The 19,454-nt window shown below is 45.5% G+C and overlaps 2 protein-coding genes across 8 annotated transcripts in view; one reads left to right on the top strand and one right to left on the bottom strand.

The window, feature by feature from the left end:
* ttll7 (tubulin tyrosine ligase-like family, member 7) overlaps positions 1 to 19,454 on the bottom strand; it is a 215,743-nt gene that overhangs the window by 3,683 nt on the left and 192,606 nt on the right. For all 7 annotated transcript variants that reach the window (XM_052010663.1, XM_052010662.1, XM_052010668.1 and 4 more), the window contains one exon: positions 4,072 to 4,248. In XM_052010663.1, the coding sequence (XP_051866623.1) occupies positions 4,072 to 4,248 (177 nt within the window). The remainder of the gene's footprint in view (positions 1 to 4,071; positions 4,249 to 19,454) is intronic.
* Positions 8,246 to 8,536, top strand: LOC127567713 (60S ribosomal protein L37-like). The gene has a single exon (XM_052010680.1). The coding sequence runs from the start codon at positions 8,246 to 8,248 to the stop codon at positions 8,534 to 8,536; it is 291 nt and encodes a 96-aa protein (XP_051866640.1).

Here is a 19,454-nt window from a genome sequence, read left to right as displayed (position 1 = left end):
AATCCCTCACCAATGTTTGCTAACTCTAATCTCATCTTCCCGATCTTTAACATGTTTCCTTTTCAAGAGTTTATCAAATTCCCCCTTAAATGTTGCCTCAGCTCCTGCAGTTATTGTGGGAATTCATTTCAGAGTGAAATAAGCCGGAATGATTGAGTTCATCTGTATTCACCAAGAGTACAGCCAGCACTATTACCAATCCACAGGAAACTGTTCGAAACAATCTGGGATCTAGGGTCCTATTTAAGAGTACAAGAGCAAGGGAGTCACAGTAAATCTTTACAATACTCTTATTCACCCCTAACTGGAGCATTGGGCACCGTACTTTGGGAAGGTTGCAAAGGCTTTGGAGAGAGTGTGGAAGAGGTTTACAAGAATGCGCTGCCTGGGGTGGGGGTGGAGGCAGGTACATTGGTCAAATTCAAGAGATTCCTAGATAAGCATATGGAGGAATTTAGAATAGAGGGATATGTGGGAGGAAGGGGTTAGTTAGTCTTAGGCGAGGTTTAAAGGTCGGCACAACATTGTGGGCCGAAGGGCCTGTATTGTGCTGTACTGTTCTATGAAGAATGATTCCAGAGACTTTAATGTATAAGGAATGTAGTTCAACTGGGGAAGCTGGGGTTGTTCCTCTATGTACAAAGAAGTTTTCTCCTTGGAGCGACAGAGGATGAGGGGGGACCTGATAGAGGTGTATAAGATGATGAGAGGCATTGATCGGGTAGATAGTCAGAGGCTTTTCCCCAGGGCTGAAATGGCCACAAGAGGACACAGGTTTAAGGTGCTGGGGAGTACGTACAGAGGAGATGTCAGGGGTAAGTATTTTACTCAGAGAGTGGTGAGTTCGTGGAATGGGCTGCCGGCAATGGTGGTGGAGGCGGATACGATAGGGTCTTTTAAGAGACTTTTGGATAGGTACGTGGAGCTGAGAAAAATAGAGGGCTAATAATAGAGGCCTAGTAATTTCTAAGATAGGGACATGTTTGGCACAGTTTTCTGGGCCGAAGGGCCTGAATTGTGCTGTAGGTTTTCTATGTCTCTATGTCTATGTTTGCAAGATTTGATAATGGTCATACAGTCATCTGGCATAGAAACAGGCCCTTCAGCCCACCATGTGTATGCCAACCATCAAATGCCCGTCCATACCAGTCCCATCTACCAGGATGTGGTCCAAGGGCTTCTATACCTTTGTGACTTAAGTGCTGTCTGCAAACTTTTTAAATGTTTTTAATGTTGCCAAGACTGAGTTATAGAGAGAAGTTGAGCAAGCTAAGTCTTTATTCTTTGAAGCATAGGAGACTGAGGGTCAACCTTACAGAGGTGTATAAAATTATGAGGGGCATAGATAGGGTGAATGCACTAGGTCTTTTCCCCAGGGTTGGGGAATCAAGAACTAGAGGGCATGGGTTTAAGGTGAGAGGGGAAAGATTTAATAGGAACCTGAGGGGCAACTTTTTCACCCAGAGGGTGGTCAGTATATGGAATCAGCTGCCAGAGGAGGTGGATGAGGCAGGTACAAAAGCAACATTTAAAAAGCACTTGGACAGGTACATGGATAGGAAAGGTTTAGAGGGATACGGGTCAAATGTGGGCAAACTGGCTTAGGTGGGAATCTTGGTCAGCATGGACCAGTTGAGCAACAAGGAATATAGTAATAGGGTTAAGGAAGCTTTTTTTCGAAAGTTTATTTTAATTAACATTATTGGCTTTAATGATTTGCTTGATGTTTTTAAACAGACTGTTTTCTAGGAACATCACTCCTTCATAATGTGGGGGTCACCTGTAGATATTTTGTTTTCAATCATTTTTAATTTTATTAGTATTTTGAGTATATTTCAACTATTATTAAATGTTTCTGATCACAGGAGACATTTGACAGCACAATGGATTGGTCTGTGGGTGGGACAGAACATAGAACACTGAACAGTACAGCACAGGAACAGGCCCTCAGGTGATGGAAACTAAGCAAGGATATGGAGGCTTTGGAGAAAGTACAGAAAAGGTTCACCAGGACGCTGCCTGGATTAGAGGGCATGAGCTATAAAGAGAGGTTGGACAAACTTGTGTTGTTTTCTCTGGAAGATTGGAGGCTGAGGGGAGACCTGAGAGAAGTTTATAAAATTATGAGAGACACAGATGGGGTAGACAGTCAGAGTCGTTTTCCCAGGGTAGAAATGTCAAATACTAGAGGACGTGCATTTAAGGTGAGAGGGGGAAAGTTTAAAGGAGATTTGCAAGGCATGTTTTTTCACACAGAGTGGTGGGTGCCTGGAACGGGCAGCCAGGGGTGGGGATGGAGGCAGGTATCATAATGGTATTTAAGGGACTTTCATATAGAATTATGAATCTGCAGGAAATGGAGGGATATGGATCATGTGCAGGCAGAAGAGGTTTAGTTTAATTCGGCATCATATTCAGCACAGACACAGTGGGCCGAAGGGCCTGTTCCTGTGCTGTACTGTTCTGTGTTCTATGTTCTAAGGTCCCACGCGCAGACGAATCCATTATGCTGTCAAATGTCTCTTGTGATCGGAAATGTATAATAATAGTTTAAATACACTCAAGATACTAATAAAATTAAAAATGATTGAAAACAAAATATCTACAGGTGACCCCCACATTACAGAGGAGTGATGTTCCTAGAAAACAGTCTGTTTAAAAATATCAAGCAAATCATTAAAACCAAAAATGTTAATTGAAATAAACTTTTGAGAAAAAGCTTCCTTAACTTAACTCTATTACTGCATTCTGCGTTGATTTCTTTGTACTACCTCGATGTACTGACATTTGGAATGATCTGTCTGGATGCACGCAAACAAAAGCTTCTCACTGTATCTCCGTACATGTGACGATAATAGACCAGTAACAATAAATGAAAGGGCAAGGCTAGATAAGGCACACAGCCATACAGCAGAGAAACAGGCCCTTCAGCCCACAATTTACAAGCCACCCATTCTACCTATCTACGTTACTGCCATTTACCCACAGCTGGTGTAAGGCTGAGGAGCCAGATATGAAGTGTAACTGCGATGTAAGCTCAATACCTTACCAAACGTCCCTGACTTCCTGACTCAGTGTGGTGTCCAGCAGTAGAACGAGAGGTCAGATGAACTCCTGGGTGTCCTGTATAACACCACTACAGTGCCTAGACACCGTAGAGTAGATATACTGAACTTGCTCACGCGCACACACACACATGTGCACACACATACGCACACATGTGCACACACACTCGCGCGCGCACACACACGTACATACACACGCATGCACACACACACGTGCACACACACACACACGCACGCACACACACACTCCAGCTGTCAGTGAAAGAAAATCAAAAAAAAAATGCAGATGTTGGAAATCTTAAATAAAAGCAGAAAGTGTTGGAAACACTCAACAGGTCAGGCAGCATCTGTGGAAAGAGAAATGGTTATAGAGTCATCGAGCAAAACAGCACAGAAACAGGCCCTTTGGTTCAACTTGCCCATGCTGTCCAAAGTGCCCATCTAAGCTCCTCCCATTTGCCCGCATTTGGCCCATATCCCTTCAGACCTTTCCTATCCATGTACTTGTCCAAATGTTGTTTAAATGTTGTTATTGTACCTGCCTCAACCACTTTGGCAGCTTGTTCCGTATACACTTCACCCTCTGCCTGAAGAAGAGCTGCCAGAGGAAGTGGTTGAGGCAGGTACATTAACAACATTTAAAAGGGACTTGGACAGGTACACGGATAGGAAAGGTTCAGAGGGATGGGGACCAAACGCGGGCTAATGGGACTAGCTTGATGGCACCATACTCAGCATGGATGAGTTGGGCCAAAGGGCCTGTTTCCATGCTCTATCCCTCTATAACTCTGATTTTCTCTCCACAGAAGCTGCCTAACCTGCTGAGTACTTCCAGCATTTCCCGATTTTTTTCTAGTTTGGCAGCGTCTGCGGTATTTTGCCTGGCTTGCTGTTCCTTCCATTTGCCCGTGAAGGCGGTGTTCCACCCCTTTTGCCCCCAGTGCCAGGGGATTGCTCAACATTACACAGTCAGCCCCATCTGGAGAGAGAGAGGAGGGTCTCTCACCTGTGTTCATCCCATTCGTGAACGAATCCAGGCAGGGAGCCCTTGAAGTCAGCTGCGTATCGGTAAACCAGGAGCAGGCAATCCTTGCACAGGTGCACCAGCCGCTGGCAGCATTGCAGTTCCTGTGGAGTGATGCCTTCCACATTCCTGTTGAACATCGTTTCCCAAGAGCTCCGTCTGCAGTGGAGAAAAAACATCACCTCAGTATCTTCTGCAAGGTCTTTAATTATTCTTTCCCACTGCAAGCAAGGCCCAGCACTGAGGGCAACACAGTGGCACAGGGATAGGGCTGCTGCCTCACAGCTTCAGCAGCCCAGGTTCAATCCTGACCTCAGGTATCCTGACTGGTTGCATCATGGTCTGGTACGGCAGTTCGAATGCACAGGAATGTAAGAAGCTGCAGAGAGTAGTGGACTCTGCCCAATACATCATGGGGCCCTCACATTGGGCAGAAGATACAAAAGCCTGAAAGCACGTAACACCAGGTTCAAGGACAGCTTCTAGCCCGCTGTTATAAGACTATTGAACGGTCCCCTTGTATGATAAGATGGACTCTTGACCTCACAATTCTACCTCGTTGTGACCTTGCACCTTATTGTCTGCCTGCACTGCACTTTCTCTGTAACTGTAACACTTTATTCAGTATTTTGTCATTGTTTTACCTTGTACTATCTCAATGCACTGTTGTAATGAATTGATCTGTATGAACGGTATGCAAAACAAAGTTTTTCACTGCACCTCAGTACGTGTGACAATAATAAACTAATTTACCAACTTTATCCCTCCCCACCATCGGGAGTATCTGCAGGAGGCGCTGCCTCAAGGAGGCAACATCCGTCATCAAAGATCCCCACCATCCGGGCCGTGCCATCTTCTCGCAGCTACCATCGGGCAGGAGGTACAGAAGCCTGAAGTCCCACACCACCAGGTTCAGGAACAGCTACTTCCCTTCAACCACTTGGTTCTTGAACCAACTGACACAACCCTAATCACTACAGTTTAGCAACACTGTGACCACTTTGACCTTGTACTATCTCAATGCACTGTTGTAATGAATTGATCTGTGTGACAATGGACTACAATTGCATTACAATGGACATTTTTTTCGTTATAATTGTTCTTTCATGTATAATTTTGCAAATATATGTTGTTAATTTATGTTTTTCTTGTGACTGTTGTGTCTCTAATGCTTTGTGCCTGTGATGCTGCTGCAAGTAAGTTTTCCATTGCACCTGTGCACACATGTACTTATGCGTATGACAATAAACTCGACTTTGACCTTGAGGTGCTGTCTGTGTGGAGTTTGCACGTTCACACTGTGACTGTGTGTGTGGGTTTCCTCCGGGTGCTCCCAGTTTCCTCCCACATCCCAAAGACATGCAGGTTGCTAGGTGAATTGGCCGCTGTGAATTGCCCTTGAGTGTAGATGAAGGGTAGAATCTGGGAGGAGTTGATGGGAATGTGGGGAGAAAAAAACGGAATGAGTGTAGATGGGTGGTTGATGATCAGTGGAGATTTGATGGGCTGAAGGGTCTGTATGGATGATATAAACATACAAATTAGAACCAGGGCTGTGCCTCTTACCGCCTGGAACCTACAATAAGATCGAGGATGATCTGATTTTAACCTCAGATCTGCATTCTCTTCAACGCCTGATAAGGTTTTACCCCTTAGTGTATCAAGAATCTATCTTCCTCTGCCTTAACAATATTCAAAGACACCCTCCACCACCCTTTGAGGAAAAGAGTTCCAAAGACTCATGATCCTCTGAAAGAAAATATTTTACCTCATTTCTGTCTAAAAATTAGTGAATCGTTATTTTTAAACAGTGACTCCTAGTTCTAGATTCTCTCACAAGAGGGAACATCCTCTCCACATCCACTTTGTCAGGACCCCTCAGGATCTTATCATATCCCCTCTCAGCAGAGAAACTCCAATGGACACAAGATGCTGGAGGAACTCAGTGGGCCAGTAGCTCAGCAATTTTTATCGATGCACCGTAGAAAACATCCTATCTGGGTGCACCACGGCTTGGTACGGCAACTGCTCTGCCCGGGACCGCAAAAAACAGCAGAGAGTTGTGAACACAGCTCAGTACAACACGGAAACCAGCCTCCCCTCCATGGACTCTGTCTACGCTTCTCACTGCCTTGGTAAAGCAGCCAACATAATCAAAGACCCCACCCACCCCGGACATTCTCTCTTTTCATCTCTCCCATCAGGCAGAAGATACAAAAGCCTGAAAGCACGCACCACCAAGCTCAAGGTCAGCTTTATAAGACTATTGAACAGTTCCCTAGTACGATAAGATGGACTCTTGACCTTAAAATCTACCTCGTTATGACCTTGGCACCTTATTGTCTGCCTGCACTGCCTCTGTAACTGTAACACTTTATTCTGCTTTCTGTTATTGTTTTACCTTGTACTACATCGATGTAATGAATTGATCTGTATGAACAGTATGCAGGGCAAGTTTTTCCATTGTACATTGGTACAAGTGACAATAATAAACCAATTCCAATACCAATTCAGTAACTTGCTATTTGGTTTTGATCGAGTCAGAGAATAATACAGCATAGAAACAGGCCCTTCGGCCCAACTTGTCCATGCTGACCATGGTACCCACCAAGCTAGGCCCATTTGCCCATCCTCTAAACCCCTCCTATCCAGGTACTTATCCAAACGTATTTTAAGTGTTATCTTACTTTAATATATTTAATTTTTTCTGCTACCAATGCTTTCACTTTTAGTACTTTATGGGGTTTCTAATTACATTATTTAATTAGTTTTTATTCTTTAATTATTTTAATCTATTTCAATAGCTTTTACCTGTCCCTGATTGTCAGTGACAATTTCAAAGCCTGTCATAAGACATCAAGGCATTCCAGAGGCAGGACCTCAGGATCTGCTGCTTTGTGACTAGTTGTAGCTTGGAGGTTGTTCCCCACTGCTTCGTGGGATTCCTCCCGGATGGGGTGCAGGGATGGGCGGGTGAGTTAGTTCACCAGCCATTCACACCCACAGAAGGTAAGTGCGGGGAGACAGACAACACCGGTTGTGAACCTGGCCAGCGGTCAGAGTCAACCAGAAAGTCCTACAACAGCAAACAGGCTCTTCGGCTGAGGTGCATCCACCACCCCCTCACAGGGAAGTGAATCTCTGGAATTCTCTGCCCTGAGGGTAGTGGAGGACAGATCATTAGACACATTTAAGGTGGAGATAGATAAATATCTGAAAGATTGAGGAATTGAGGGTTATGGGGAACTGCCACAGAAGAGGAGGTGAAGCCAGCATAGATCAGCCATGATCATATTGAATGGCAGGGCAGGCTTGAGGGGCCGAGTGGCCTCCTCCTGTTCCTACTCCTACTCTTGTTCAGCTCACTGAGTCCACGCTCAACAAGAACACAGGAACATGACCCAAGGACATGCAGGGAATGGAGGGATATGGACCGTGTGCAGGCAGAAGGGATTTTGTTTAATTCAGCATCGTGTTCAGCACGGACATTGTGGGCCGAAGGGCCTGTTCCTGTGCTGTACTGTTCGATGTTCTATGTTCTAACACAGGAAAATACAAGCAGGAGTACCAACCATCAACCACTCATTGACACCAACCCTACACTGATCCCATTTTATTCTCCCCACATTCTCATCAACTCCCCCCAGATCCTACCCCTCACCCACACACACTGGGGGGGGGCAATTTACAGCAGCCAATTAACATACCGACCCGCACGTCTTTGTGATGTAGGGGGAAACCGGAACACCCGGGGGAAACCCATTGGTCACAGGGAGAACGTGCAAACTCCACACATACAACACCCGAGGTCAGGATTGAACCCAAGACACTGGCATTCTGAGGCAGCAGCACTACTTGCTGCGTATGATGCTGCCCAACATTTTGGTATGTAGGAATTAGGAGCTGGAGAAAGCCACGGTTATCAATGCTGACCATAACTTTTCATTCCAAATGCACATCATCAAAAAAATGAACTGAAGTTCACTGGCTGTTGTGGTGGGATTTGAACTCATGCGTATGGATTACTAGAGCAGCTAAACAGTCACGTTGCAGATAAATCCTGCATCAGCACAGGGTTAAGAAAGTAGAGCTGCAGCAACAGCAGCAATGAGAAATAACTCCCAACGTTTAACTGCGGGAAGGGCGCGCAGCGACGATGACGAAGGGAACATCGTCATTTGGTAAGACACAGAACAAGACTCACACCCTTTGCCGACGGTGCGGAGCAAAAGCACTTCACCTGCAGAAATCTACCTGCGGTACATGTGCCTATCCTGCCAAGAGAAAGAGGAAGTATAACTGGAGCGCGAACGCCAGAAGGAGAAACACGACTGGCACAGGTCGCATGAGGCACCTGAAGGTGGTGTTTCGGAGGTTCGGGAATGGATTCCGTGAAGGCACCATTCCAAAGCCCAGATGTGCTGCAGTGGCTTCTTCCAGCACTTAAACTGTTGGTGTACCAATATAACAAATAAAGCTATGGTTTGGAAAGTTAAAAAAAAAGGCAATTAGTCAGTCTAGCTTTCCACAGTGCAACTTTCAAACATGCAGGGGACAAAATATTGAAATGAAGTTCATCCCATTTCCTTATCCTTGGTACAACAAACTTATTTTCCCTCGAAGCTTCTTGTTTTTATTAAAATATGTGCAGTAATACGTCTCAGTGCTGTTCCCAAACCAATTAAAAGCATGCACTTCATAACGAGACCATCTTATTCCATTACAATGCTCCCAGCCACGTTCCCACAGGAAGAGGGCTAACGAAATTCCATATTTAAACATTTTCTTTACTGTGCTTCAAGCGAGCAGTCCCGCCGATAAAATTACAGCATTGTGATTATAATCATCAAAATCAGCAAAGTAATGTGCGTTTGATGCCCCACAAGGGAGCAAACATTGTGCAGGCGTTGTCGTACTTCCACTTGCCACATTTCTCAAGACCATAAATGCAACATGCATGTACTCTCTGGTGAAGAAGACTTTTGGCATGCTGGCCTTCTAAGCCAGGGCATTGAACATAGGAGTTGGGAAGTCGTGATATGGTTGTTCAGGACGCTGGGGCAGCCGCACATGGAGTATTGTGTTCGCCATGCTACAGGAAAGATGTTACTAAACTGGCAATAGTGCAGAAAAGATTTCTAAGGATGTTGCCAGGACTTGAGCTGCAGAGGTCGAGAGGGTTGAGAGCTTCAAGTTCCCAGGAGTGAACATCACCGATAGCCTGTCCTGGTCCAACCACATAGACGCCATAGCCAAGAAAGCTCACCGGCGCCTCTACTTCCTCAGGAGGCTAAAGAAATTTGGCACATCTCCTTTGACACTCACCAATTTTTATCAGTGCACATAGAAAGCATCCTATCTGGATGTATCACGGCTTGGTACGGCAACTGCTCTGCCTAGGACTGCAAGAAACTACAGGGAGTTGTGGACACAGCCCAGCGTGTCACAGAAACCAGCCTCCTCACCATGGACTCTGTCTTTACCTCTCGCTACCTTGTCATCCTCTCTTCTCTCCTCTCCCGTCAGGCAGAAGATACAGGAGCTTGAGGGCACATATACCACCAGGCTCAAGGACAGCTTCTATCCCATGGTGATAAGACTATTGAATGGTTCCCTAGTACAATAAGATGGACTCTTGACCTCACAATCTACCTTGTTATGACCTTGCACTTTATTGTCCACCTGCACTGCACTTTCTCTGGAACTGTAACACTTTGTTCTGCATTCTGTTATTGTTTTTCCTTGTACTACCTCAATGCACTCTGTACTAACTCAATGTAACTGCACTGTGTAATGAATTGATTTGTATGAACGGTATGCAAGACAAGTTTTTCACTGTACCTCAGTGCAAGTGACAATAATAAACCAATACTAAAGTCATAGGGTGAGGTTGGACAGGCTAGCACTTTATTTCTTGGAGCGTAGGAGGATGAGAGGTGATCTTATAGAAGTGTATAAAATCACGAGGGGCAGAGATGGGGTGAATATCTTTTTCCCGGGGTTGGGGAATCAAAGACTAGAGGGCATAGGTTTAAGGTGAGACGGGAAAGGTTTAATAGGAACCTGAGGGCAACTTGTTTACACAAAGAATGGTATGTTTGTGGAATGAGATACCAGAGGAAGTGGTATTGGTATTGGTTTAATATTGTCACTTGTACCGAGGTACAGTGAAAAACTTTTGCATACTGTTCATACAGATGAATTCATTACACAGTGCAGATACATTGAGTTAGTAACAGAGTGCATTGAGGTAGTACAGGTAAAACCAATAACAGCATACAGAGTAAAGTGTCACAGCTACAGGGAAAGTGCATTGCAGGTAGACAATAAGGTGCAAGATCACAACAAGGGAGATTGTGAGGTCTAGAGTCCAGCTTATTGTATATATAGTGTCACAGTTACAGAGAAAGTGCAGTGCAGGCAGACAATAAGGTGAAAGGGCCGCTAAGTATAGTCAAGGGTCATGGGGTATAGGTCAAGTGCAGAAAGTGACCCTGAGGTAAAAGATCAGCTCTGATCATATTGGATGGTGGAGATAACATGAGGTCTTATGAATCAGCGTGTGTCTTGAGGAGCAACTCAGTGTTGCTCCTGTCTCTCTCGGGCCTCTATCCCAGAGGTGAGGTTAATGGTGAGCAGAGTGGATGAGGAAGATGAAGAGTCATAGCCATAGAGTTCATGGAGTTCTACAGCACAGGCCCTTCGGCCCAAATGGTCCATGCTGACCAAGATTCCCCAATTGCCAGCATTTGGCCCGTAACTTTCTAAACCTTTCCGATCCATGAACCTGTCCAACACATACAAAATGCTGCAGATACCAGCAGGTCAGACAGCATCTATAGAGGGAAATAAACAGTCAACCTTTCGGATCGAGACCCTTCATCAGGAAGGGTTATATCCCTCGAGACGTTTCCTGAAGAAGGATCTTGATCCAAAACGTCTACTGTTCATTTGCCTCCGTGGATGCTGCCTGACCTGCTGAGTTCCTCCACCATTTTGTGTTTGTTGCTCCAGATTCCAGCATCTGTCTCCAAGTACCTGTTCAACTGTCTTTTAAAAGTTGTTACTGCATTCTGTTATTGTTTTCCCTTGTACTACCTCGATGTACTGATTTGATGAAATGATCTGTATGGACGGCATGCAAAACAAAGTTTTTCACTGCATGTCTTTATTGTTACATGAGCAGTGGACTCAGCCTAATGCAAAATGGGCACATCCCTCCCCACCATCGGGAGTATCTACAGGAGGCACTGCCTCAAGAAGGCAACATCCACCATCAAAGATCCCCACCATCCGGGCAATGCCATCTTCTCACAACTCCCATCGGGCAGGAGGTACAGAAGCCTGAAGTCCCACACCACCAGGTTCAGGAACAGCTACTTCCCTTCAACCATTCAGTTCCTGAACCAACCGGCACAACCCTAATCACTACAGTTTAGCAACACTGTGACCACTTTGATCACTTTGCACTAAAATGGACTATCTTCTTTTTTGTTCTGATTATGTTCTTTCTTGTAAAAAAATGTGTATAACTTATGTTTAATTTATGTTTTTCTTGTGAATGCTGCTTATCTGATGCTCTGTGCCTGTGATGCTGCTGCAAGTAAGTTTTTGAATGCACCTGTGCCCACATGGACTTGTGCAGATGACAATAAATTCAATTTTGACGTTGACTTTTACACGTGACAATAATAAACCAATTACACTAATGACTGAGCCCCACGGCCCTCTTGGGTAGAGAATTCCAAAGATTTACCACACTCTGGGTGAAATAATTTCTTCCCACCTCAGTCGTAGAGCATGGAAACAGGCCCTTCGGCCTAACTCATCCATGCCGACTATGGTGCCTTCCTGTCTACTCCCGTCTGCCTGCATTTGGCCCATGTCCCTCGAGACCTTTCCTATCCACGTACCTGTCCAAATGTCTTTTAAATGTAATTGCACCCTCCTCTACCACTTCCTCTGGCAGCTCGTTCCATGTATCCACCATCCTCCGTCCTGAATGGCTGACTCCTTCTTTTAAGCCTGTGACTCCCCTGGTTCTTGACACCTCAGACAGGGAAAATATCAACTCTGCATCTACCCTGTCAAACCCACTGAGACCAAAAGTAAAATGATGCTTCTTGGCCGCTGAGGTAAGACCCCCCCCCACCCCTGGTTATGTTGTATACAGCTTCACCCATGGGTCGTCGCAGTGCAAGACAGTGGTTCATCATCACCTTACCTACAGCAGTAGGTGCCACTCTTTCCTCAGGCTTCTCTCATTGCTTGCTGGGCCATTAAGATAGGTGTTGCCCTTTGAGGGTATCTTCACACTATGTCTTCCTACAACTTTCTGATAAGAATCAATCAACACCCACCATCATCTAGAAAGGTACCATCACCTCCCAATCAAACAACTCTGGTTCCTTTATCAATTAATGTGCAGCAATCTCAACACCATTTGTAACCTCTGAGTCAGTAATAAGCACAGAAACATGCCCTTTGGCTTACCATGTCCACGTCAACCATCTAGTTCCCATCTATACTAATCCCATTTACCAGCACTTGTCCGTAGCCTCCTCTGTCTTGGCGATTCAACATAATCAAGACACATCCCACCCAGGATATTCTCTCTCTTCCCTTCTCCCGTAAGTACAAAAGCTTGAGGGCGCACACCACAGACTCAAGAGCACCTTCTATCCCGCTGTTATCAGACTATTGAATGGACCTCTCATTCGCGTCAATCTACCTCATCGTGGCCCTTGCACCTTATTGTCTACCTGCACTGCATTTTCTCTGTAATGGTAACAATTTATTCTGCATTCTGTTTTCCATTTTTACAAACTCATTGTAATTATATATGGACTGATCTGTCTGGATGGCACACAACGAAAAGCGTTTCACTGTATCTTGGTACATGTGGCAATAATAAACCAACACCAAGACCAATCCCATCAATCCCAGATATTTTTCACAAAGTCAAAGCTGAGTTTATTCTCAGATGCACAAGTCCATGTGTGCACAGGTACAATGAAAAACTTACTTGCAGCAGCATCACTGGCATTTAGCATTAGAGACACAACATTTTACAAGAGGTTTACAAGAGCCCAAGTGTGAGGTGTTGCATTTTGGAAGGACAAATCAAGGGAGGACATACACGGTAAATGGTAGGGCACTGAGGAGTGCGGAAGAACAAAGGGATCTGAGAGTTCAGATACATAATTCCCTGAAAGTAGAGTCACAGGTAGACAGGGTTGTAAAAAAAGGCATTTGGCATCCTGGCATTTATAAATCAAAGTATTGAGTATAGGAGTTGGAATGTTTTGGTGAGGTTGTATAAGTCATTGGTGAGACCAAACTTAGAATATTGTGTGCAGTTCTGGTCGCCAAACTACAGGAAGGATGTCAGCAAGATTGAAAGAGTGCAGAGGAGATTTACAAGAATGTCGCCAGGTCTTCAGGAGTTGAGTTATAAGAAAAGATTGAGCATGTTAGGACTTTATTCCTTGGAGCGGAGAAGAATGAGGGGAGATATGATAGAGGTTTATAAAATGATGAGGGGCATAGACAGGGTTAATGCAAGTAGGCTCTTTCCACCTAGATTAGGAGAGAGAAGTACAAGAGGACATGGCTTTAGGGTGAAAGGGGAAAGGTTTAGGGGGAACATTAGAGGGAACTTCTTCACTCAAAGAGTGGTGGGAGTGTGGAACGGGCTGCCATCTGATGTGGTAAATGTAGGCTCGCTCTTAACTTTTATGAGTAAATTGGATAGATACATGGATGAGAGAGGTCTGGAGGGGTATGGGCTGGGGGCAGGTAAATGGGACTAGCAAAATAATGTTTTGGCACAGACTAGAAGGGCCAAATGGCCTGTTTTCAGTGCTGTAGTTTTCTATGGTTCTATGGTTCTATCAGAGCTGGGACATCATGTGGCAGCTGTACAAGACATTAGTTCGCCTGCAGTTGCAGGATTGTGTATGATTCTGGTCACCGCATTACAGAAAGGATGTGGTAGCAGCTGAGAGTGCAGAAGGGGTTCACCAGGGTGTTGACTGGAATGGAGGACTTTAGTTACAAGGAGAGATTGGACAGGCTGGGATTGTCCTCACTGGAACATAGGAGGCTGAGGAGTGACCTTAGAGGTTTATAAAACTAGGAGGGACATAGAATGGGTAAATAGAGTCTTTTTCCCAGGGTAAGTGAGTCTAAAACTATAAAACTAGTTTAAGGTGAGAGGGGAAATATTTAATGTAGATCTGAGGGGCACGTTTTTCACACAGAGGGTGGTGGGTGTATGGAATGAGCTGCCAGAAGGGGTGGTGGGAGCAGTTACAATCACAACATTTGCATAGGCACATTGATAGGAAGGGAATAGAGGGATATGGGCCAAATCAGGAAATTGGGATTCGCGTTGACAGGCGAACCATAGAACCATACAGCACAAAACAGGCCCTTCGACCCACAATGTTGTGCCATCCATCAAACCACCCTTACACTATCTAACCCTTTCCTCCCGCATATCCCTCTATCTCACATTCCTCCATGTGCCTATCCAACAAACTCTTGAACCTGTCCAATGTATCTGCCTCCACCACCACCCCAGGCAGTGCATTCCATGCACCAACCACTCTCTGGGTGAAAAACCTCCCCCTGATATCTCCCCTGAACCTCCCACCCATAACCTTAAAGCCATGCCCTCTCGTCTTGAGCATTGGTGCCCTGGGAAGGAGGCGCTGGCTGTCTATCTATTCCTCCCAATATTTTATATACCTCTATCATGTCTCCTCTCACCCTCCTCCTTTCCAGTGAATAAAGCCCGAGCACCTTAAGCCTCTCCTCATATTCCATACGCTCTAATCCAGGCAGCATCCTGGTAAATCTCCTCCGCACCCTCTCTAATGCCTCCACATCCTTCCTATAAGGCGACCAGAACTGCACACAGTACTCTAAGTGTGGTCTAACTAGAGTTTCGTAAAGCTGCATCATCACTTCGCGGCTCTTAAACTCAATCCCACAATTTATGAAAGCCAACATCCCATAGGCCTTCTTAACTGCTCTTTCCACCTGTGAGGCAACTTTCAGTGAACTGTGAATATGAACCCCCCAGATCCCTCTGCTCCTCCACACTGCCAAGTACCTTGCCATTTACCTTGTACTCTGCCCTGGAGCTTGTCCTTCCAAAGTGAACCACCTCACACTTCTCCAGATTGAACTCCATCTGCCACTCGTCAGCCCAGCTCTGCATCCTATCAATATCCCTCTGTAAGCTCCGACAGCCCTCCACACTATCCACAACACCGCCGATCTTAGTGTCGTCCGCAAACTTACTAACCCAGCCCTCCACCCTGTCATCTAAGTCATCTATAAATATCACAAAAAGTAGAGGTCCCAGAACCGATCCCTGCGGGACACCACTAGTCACTGCCCTCCAATCCGAGGGTACTCGTTCCACCACAACCCTCTGCTTTCTACAGGCAAGCCAATTCCTAATCCACACAGCCAAGCTTCCCTGGATCCCTTGGCCTCTGACCTTCTGAAGAAGCCTACCATGAGGAACCTTATCAAACGCCTTACTAAAATCCATGTAAACCACATCCACCGCACTGCCCTCATCAATCTTTCTCGTCACCTCCTCAAAGAACTCTATCAGGCTCGTGAGGCAAGATCTTCCCTTCACAAAGCCATGCTGGCTGTCCCTAATCAGTCCATGATTCTCCAGGTGTTCATAGACCCTATCCCTTAGAACCCTCAGTCAGTATGGACGAGGTGGGCCAAAGGGCCTATTTCTGTGCTGTATGACACTATGACTCGATGACTCCAAGGCAATAGGGACAATTTACAGTGGACAATTAATCTACCCAACCTAAAAGAAAGAAAAGAGAGAAAGAAAGGAGGGTAGACAAGGGGGAGGGAGAAATGGAGCAATAAAGATAGGGAGACTGATGCGCGCGCACGCGCGCACACACACACACACACACACACACACACACACACACACACACACACACACACACACAAAGACCAAAGCACTTTACCACCACAGGAGTAGTCACTGTTGTGACGGAGGAACATGCTGATAACTTGCACCTAGATAACTATTGACCCAGCATACCTGGGACGTTCTCCTGCTTGCTTCAAGTTGGATTTTTAAGGTCATCTGAAAGAATTGGCACAGCCTTGGTTTAATGTTTAATCAAAAAGATGTCACCTCCAGCAGAGCAGTGGTCCCTCACTACTGCACTAGAGCATCAGCCTAGGTTTCTGTCCTCAAGTCACTGGACTGGGGCATGGAGGAAGAGCTGCCAACTCTACCAATTGTTGCGTGAGTCATAGGCAATCCCCCCAGACTTTGTTCTCCTAACTTGGGCTGGAGATTAGGCAGCTTTAGATAGGGCAGAGGGAGAGGCATTGTTCTCAGTTTTGTGTGAAGCAGACAGGATGGGGTCTTCACAGTGACACCCAACACAAGTTTGAGGAACAGCACCTCATCTTCTGCCTGGGCATGCTACATTCTACAACTTCAGGTAATTTGATTTCTCTGTCTGTATCGGTAATCTGTCTGTGATATTGGTTCAACTTGTTTTTTTTCTTTTTGCCTTTATTTCCAATTTTTCTCTGGGAGTGGAGGGCATGCCTAGGCGCATGACTGACCTGCCAGGTATGTCTTCCTGCTCTCCATTTTGCATCCTCTACTTTTTTTTTGGTCCATGTTTTCTTTGTCTCTGTTCTCACTCTCTAACTACTCACAGAGTCACAGAGTACTACAGCACAGAAACAGGCCCTTCGGCCCATCTAGTCCATGCTGACCTGATTTTCTGCCTCATCCCATCTACCTGCACCCGGACCATATCCTTCCAAACCCCTCCCATCCACGTACCCATCCAAACCTCTCTTAAGTCTTACAATTGAACCCGCATCCACCACTTCCGCTGGCAGCTCGTTCCACACTCACACCACCCTCTGAGTAAAGAAGTTCCCCCTCAGATTCCCCTTTCACCCTAAACCTATGCCCTCCCCACCCTCCCTGCAGCTTCCTCTGTCTCCTTCCCAGCTCTGACGAAGGGTCTCCAACCCGAATCGTTGACTCTGTTTCTCTTCCCGCAGATGTTGCCTGACCCACTGAATGTTTCCAGCATTTTTTGTTTTAGAATATAGGACATAGGACACAGAACAGTACAGCACAGGAACAGGCCCTTCAGCCCACAATGTCTGTGCCGACCATGATGTAAACATTAAACTAAATCCCTTCTGCCTGAACATGATCCATATCCCTCCATTCCCTGCATATTCATGTGTCTGTCTAAAATCCTCTTAAACACCACGATCATATCTGCTTCCATACCACCCCAGGCAGCCACCACTCTCTGTGTAAAAAAACTTGCCCCGCACATCTCCTTTAAACTTTCCCCCTCTCACCTTAAAGGCCTGTCCTCTAGTATTTGACATTTCTACCCTGGGGAGAAAGACTCTGTCTACCCTGTCTATGCCTCTCATAATTTTATAAACTTCTATCAGGTCTCCCTTCAATGCTCCAGAGAAAACAACCCAAGTTTGTCCAACCTCTCCTTATAGCTCATGACCTCTAATCCAGGCAACATCCTGGTAAACCTCTTCTGCACCCTCTCCAAAGCCACAACATCGTTCCTGTAATGGGGCAACCAGAACTGCACACAACACTGCAAATGTGGTCTAACCAAAGTTTTATACAGCCTTAACATGACTTCCTGACTCTTATACTCAGTGCCCTGACTGATGAAGGCAAGCATGGTGTACGCCTTCTTTACAACCCTATGTCAGGAAAACACACACCAGTCCTCACTGAGGGGTCAGTGGTGGAAAGGGTGAGCAGCTTCAAGTTCCTGGGCGTCAACATCTCAGAGGATCTATCTTGGGCCCAACACATTGATGCAACCATGAAGAAGGCATGCCAGTGGCTCTACTTCATTAGGAGGTTGAGGAGATTCGGCATGTCACCAAGGACTCTTACAAATTTCTACAGATGTATGGTGGAGAGCATTCTGACTGGTTGCATCACCGCCTGGTATGGAGGCTCCAAAGCACAGGATCGCAAGAGGCTGCAGAGGGTTGTAGACTCAGCCAGCTCCATCACAGGCACAACCCTCCCCACCATTGAGGACATATTCGTGAGACGGTGCCTCAAGAAGGCGACATCCATCATTAGGGACCCTCACCACCCGGGACATGCCCTCTTCTTGTTACCACCATTGGGGAGGAGGTACAGGAGCCTGAAAATCCACGCTCAACGATTCAGGAACAGCTTCTTCCCTTCTGCCATCAGATTTCTGAACGGTCAATGAACCCATGAACACTACTTCGTTGTTCCTTTGTTTATGCACCATTTATTTTTGTAATTTATGGTAATTTTATATTTTTTGCACTGTCCTGCTGCCACAAAACAACAAATTTCACGTCATGTAAGTCAGTGATAATAAACCCGATTCTGATTCTATGTACTTGTGTTGCCACTGAATAATTTTAGATTTTAGATTCCCAGCATCTGTAGTTTTTTTTTGATTTTCACATCTATCACTGCTCACACATCTACAGTGGTGCCTTGAGGTGCTAATCTGACTGATCACAAACCTCGTGCAGAGAGTCCTGTCCACACAGGAAGCAAATTAATGGAACGCCCAGAAATTAATATCATTAAACAACCCAAGATCAGAACTGATTTGTGCTCGTGGAGTCAATGGATTATGGTGAGTGCTAGTGAGCTTCACACTGGTAGTTTTATGGTGGAACACAGCTGCTTCGGGGTGAAATTGTACCACTTATTATTAACAACAAACTCTTTAATGGCTTTGCCGCAAATGCTACTATTACAAAAGAAGCCATTGTGGCTCATTAATGGAATTGAGTAAAGATGGTAAACACATATAGTGCGTCTGTTGCCTGTATTGCACAGTGTGATGTCAGCTCCATATCTTTGAGAGGACAAAGTCACTGATGCTGGGCTTCGAGAGCAGACTTAAAAACAGCAGAGGCCAAAATAAGTACCAAGCTGAATCCTTTCTCTAATTAGGATGCTGAAATATTAGAGGGCGTCACAATGTGCGAGTGTATCAAATTTTATAATAGGGTTTCAATTTCCATTGGAGGTTCTTCTGGCTTTCTGTAAGAACACAAAGTGTGTTCCCTGCTCTGTACTTTCAGAGATGACAATGGGCTGGTCTGGCTATTCACTTGTTCCACGCAGGCATTTGATGTGGCACTGCAGCAAAGGTTATTGCAGTAAATTACAGCTCATAGTTCACAGAAAGCGGTGTCACAGGTAGATAGGGTGGAGAAGAAGGGGTTTGGCATGCTAGCCTTCATCAGTAAGGGCATTGAGTGTAGGAGTTGGGAAGCTATATTACAGTTAT

This window comes from Pristis pectinata, chromosome 3 (genome assembly GCF_009764475.1).
Source record: "Pristis pectinata isolate sPriPec2 chromosome 3, sPriPec2.1.pri, whole genome shotgun sequence".
NCBI lineage: Eukaryota > Metazoa > Chordata > Chondrichthyes > Rhinopristiformes > Pristidae > Pristis > Pristis pectinata.
The sequence above is the reverse complement of the archived record's forward strand: the minus strand, read 5'-3'. Positions and strand labels throughout refer to the sequence as shown.

What these genes read in the sequence shown, in the direction of transcription:
- LOC127567713 (XM_052010680.1), top strand. Translation starts at nt 8,246, where the DNA reads ATGACGAAGGGAACATCGTCATTTGGTAAGACACAGAACAAGACTCAC.